At 45.2% G+C, this 2,443-nt stretch overlaps 1 protein-coding gene across 1 annotated transcript in view; it reads right to left on the reverse strand.

The window, feature by feature from the left end:
• Window positions 1-565: 565 nt before the first annotated feature.
• LOC119975604 (major histocompatibility complex class I-related gene protein-like) overlaps window positions 566-2,443 on the reverse strand; it is an 11,988-nt gene continuing 10,110 nt past the window's right edge. The window contains exon 4 of the mRNA XM_038815391.1: window positions 566-687. Coding sequence (XP_038671319.1) covers window positions 566-687 — 122 coding nt within the window. The remainder of the gene's footprint in view (window positions 688-2,443) is intronic.

A 2,443-nucleotide genomic window follows, 5' to 3' on the forward strand; every position in this document is an offset into this window, starting at 1 on the left:
GTTGAGGCTCCTTCATTACATGTTTTTAAGGTAAAGATAGATCGTTTTTTGAAGAATAAAGGGATTAAGGGTTATGGTGATCGGGCCGGAAAGTGGAGCTGAGTCCACAAAAGACCAGCCATGATCTAATTGAATGGTGGAGCAGGCTCGAGGGGCCAGATGGCCTACTCCTGCTCCTAGTTCTTATGTTCTTATCTCTTCCCTGTCTACTCTTCTCCTTAGTCACAATGAGTTTATGATCTAGTACCTTACTGGCTTTCGTTGCTGCCTCTTTACTGACCTCTAACTTCCTTATCTGGTTCCCATCCACCTGCCACATTAGTTTAAAACCTCCCCAACAGTGTTAACAAAAGCACCCTCTGGAACATTGGTTCCAGTCCTGCCCAGGTGTATACCATCCGATCTGTAATGGACCCACCCCCCCAGAACCGGTTCCAATGCCCCATAAATCTGAACCCCTCCCTCCTGCACCATCTCTCAAGCCACCTATTAATTTTAACTATTAGGAGGATTGCATGGATGAGATCCAGTTTCGAATCATGTCTGGATTACCTGGGAAAATTGATCAGAATGGCCAGTCAGACTGAGCTGCCTCTTTCACCATCCAATCAGAACCAGAGTTATCCTCTTGCTGGAACCCTTCTGTTCCGGCATCAACTTTATCATTTCCAATGAAACAGTTTTCCTCTACATTTAAAAAAAAAATCATTTATAGGATGTGGATGTCGATGGCTAGGCCAGCATTTATTGCCCATCCCTAGTTGCTCTTCTGAGGTGGTGGTGAGTTGCATTCTTGAACCGCTGCAATTCCGGAGGTGTAGTTACACCCATAGTGCTGTTAGGGAGGGTGTTCTAGGATTTTGACCCAGTGACAGAGAAGGAATGGCGATATATTTTTGAGTCAGGGTGGTGAGTGACTTAGAGAGGAACCTCCAGGTGGTGTGGTTCCAAGATATCTGCTGCTCTTGTCCTTCTAGATGGTAGTGGCCGTGAGTTTGGAAGGTGCTGCCTAAGGAATCTTGGGGAGTTCCTGCAGTGCATCTTGTAGATGGTACACATGCTGCCACTGTTCATTGGTGGTGGAGGGTTTGAATGTTTGTGGAGGGGGGCAATCAAGCAGGCTGCTTTATCCTAGATGGTGTCAAGCTTCTCGAGTGTTGTTGGAGATAATACTCTCTACTTGCCTGGATGAGTGTGAGTTACACGCCTGACGTGCCTTATCGATGGAGGACAGGTTTTGGGGGTGGGGGGAGGGCTGGGTGTCTGGGGTGAGTTACTCATCATAAGATTCCTAGCCTTTGACCTGTTCTGGTAGCCACAGCATTAATGCGGTTACTTTCTGATCAATGGTAACCGCCAGGATGTTGATTGTGGGGGATTCAGTGATGGTAATGCCGAATAATGTCAAGGGGTGATGGTTAGATCCTCTCTTGTCGGAGATGGTCATTGCCTGGCACTTGTGTGGCACGAATGTAACTTGCCACTTGCCAACCCAAGCCTGGATATTGTTCAGGTCTTGCTGCATTTTGGACATGGACTGTGTGTTGATCACAAGTTAACTAGATGCAATACAACTGAGCAAACACTAGAGGGGGCACGGGAGAGCCATACAAATACACCGGGACAGGAAGTGAGGACACACTTCACAGAAGGCAGAACTCGTAGCAGGACACAGACATACCAGCTAGTAGCATTTGAGGTAGCCGTAGGTAAAGGTCTGAAGAGAGAACAAATTCACAATAAAGCATCTTCTCCACATTTGAGACTACGAGCTTTATTAAGACACGAGTAACAACACATGGTACCCAGGAGTGGCTTCAGACGCTTACTACAGGACAACTCAGTGGCAGACACAGAAAGCTCAAAATGGCATGGAAATCTCCTACTGGACATTCGACTTGGGAAGACATCGCTGATGGGAGGATGTGCCTTGGATTCCCACTTCAGCTGGACACGACTGGAAATGTAAGAAGTGTCTGGAAAAGGTTTAAACAATGGTTCGATTTCGGTATCATAGCAAATGATGCAGCAGCAGCCTCAGACGAAATTAAAATAGCAATTCTCATCGAAGGACATGAAGCTACGAAAGTTTATAATGGATTTAAATACTCAAAAGGTGAAGACAGAAACAGCTTACAAACAATACTAAACAAATTTGAAGAGTACTGTAAGGAATTTGAACAGCAAGGCATGCTCAGAGGCCAAACTGCACAGAGACTGAGTGATGCAAAACTTAAACAATCACGAAAAGAACAAGAAATCGCGAATGAAAAGTACAGATCAAAAAGAAGAAATAACATGAATTTTTCACAAAGCCAAAACGCTGAAATCCAGTCCAGATCGGAAAGAAAAGGTAACTTGCAACTTTTAGAAAGAAAAAAAACGCTGAAATCCGCGATAAAATGGCGTCGGAGCACATTTTGCAGTCTCGGGCAAGCAAAAA

Source organism: Scyliorhinus canicula, chromosome 13, assembly GCF_902713615.1.
Source record: "Scyliorhinus canicula chromosome 13, sScyCan1.1, whole genome shotgun sequence".
Taxonomy (NCBI): Eukaryota; Metazoa; Chordata; class Chondrichthyes; order Carcharhiniformes; family Scyliorhinidae; genus Scyliorhinus; species Scyliorhinus canicula.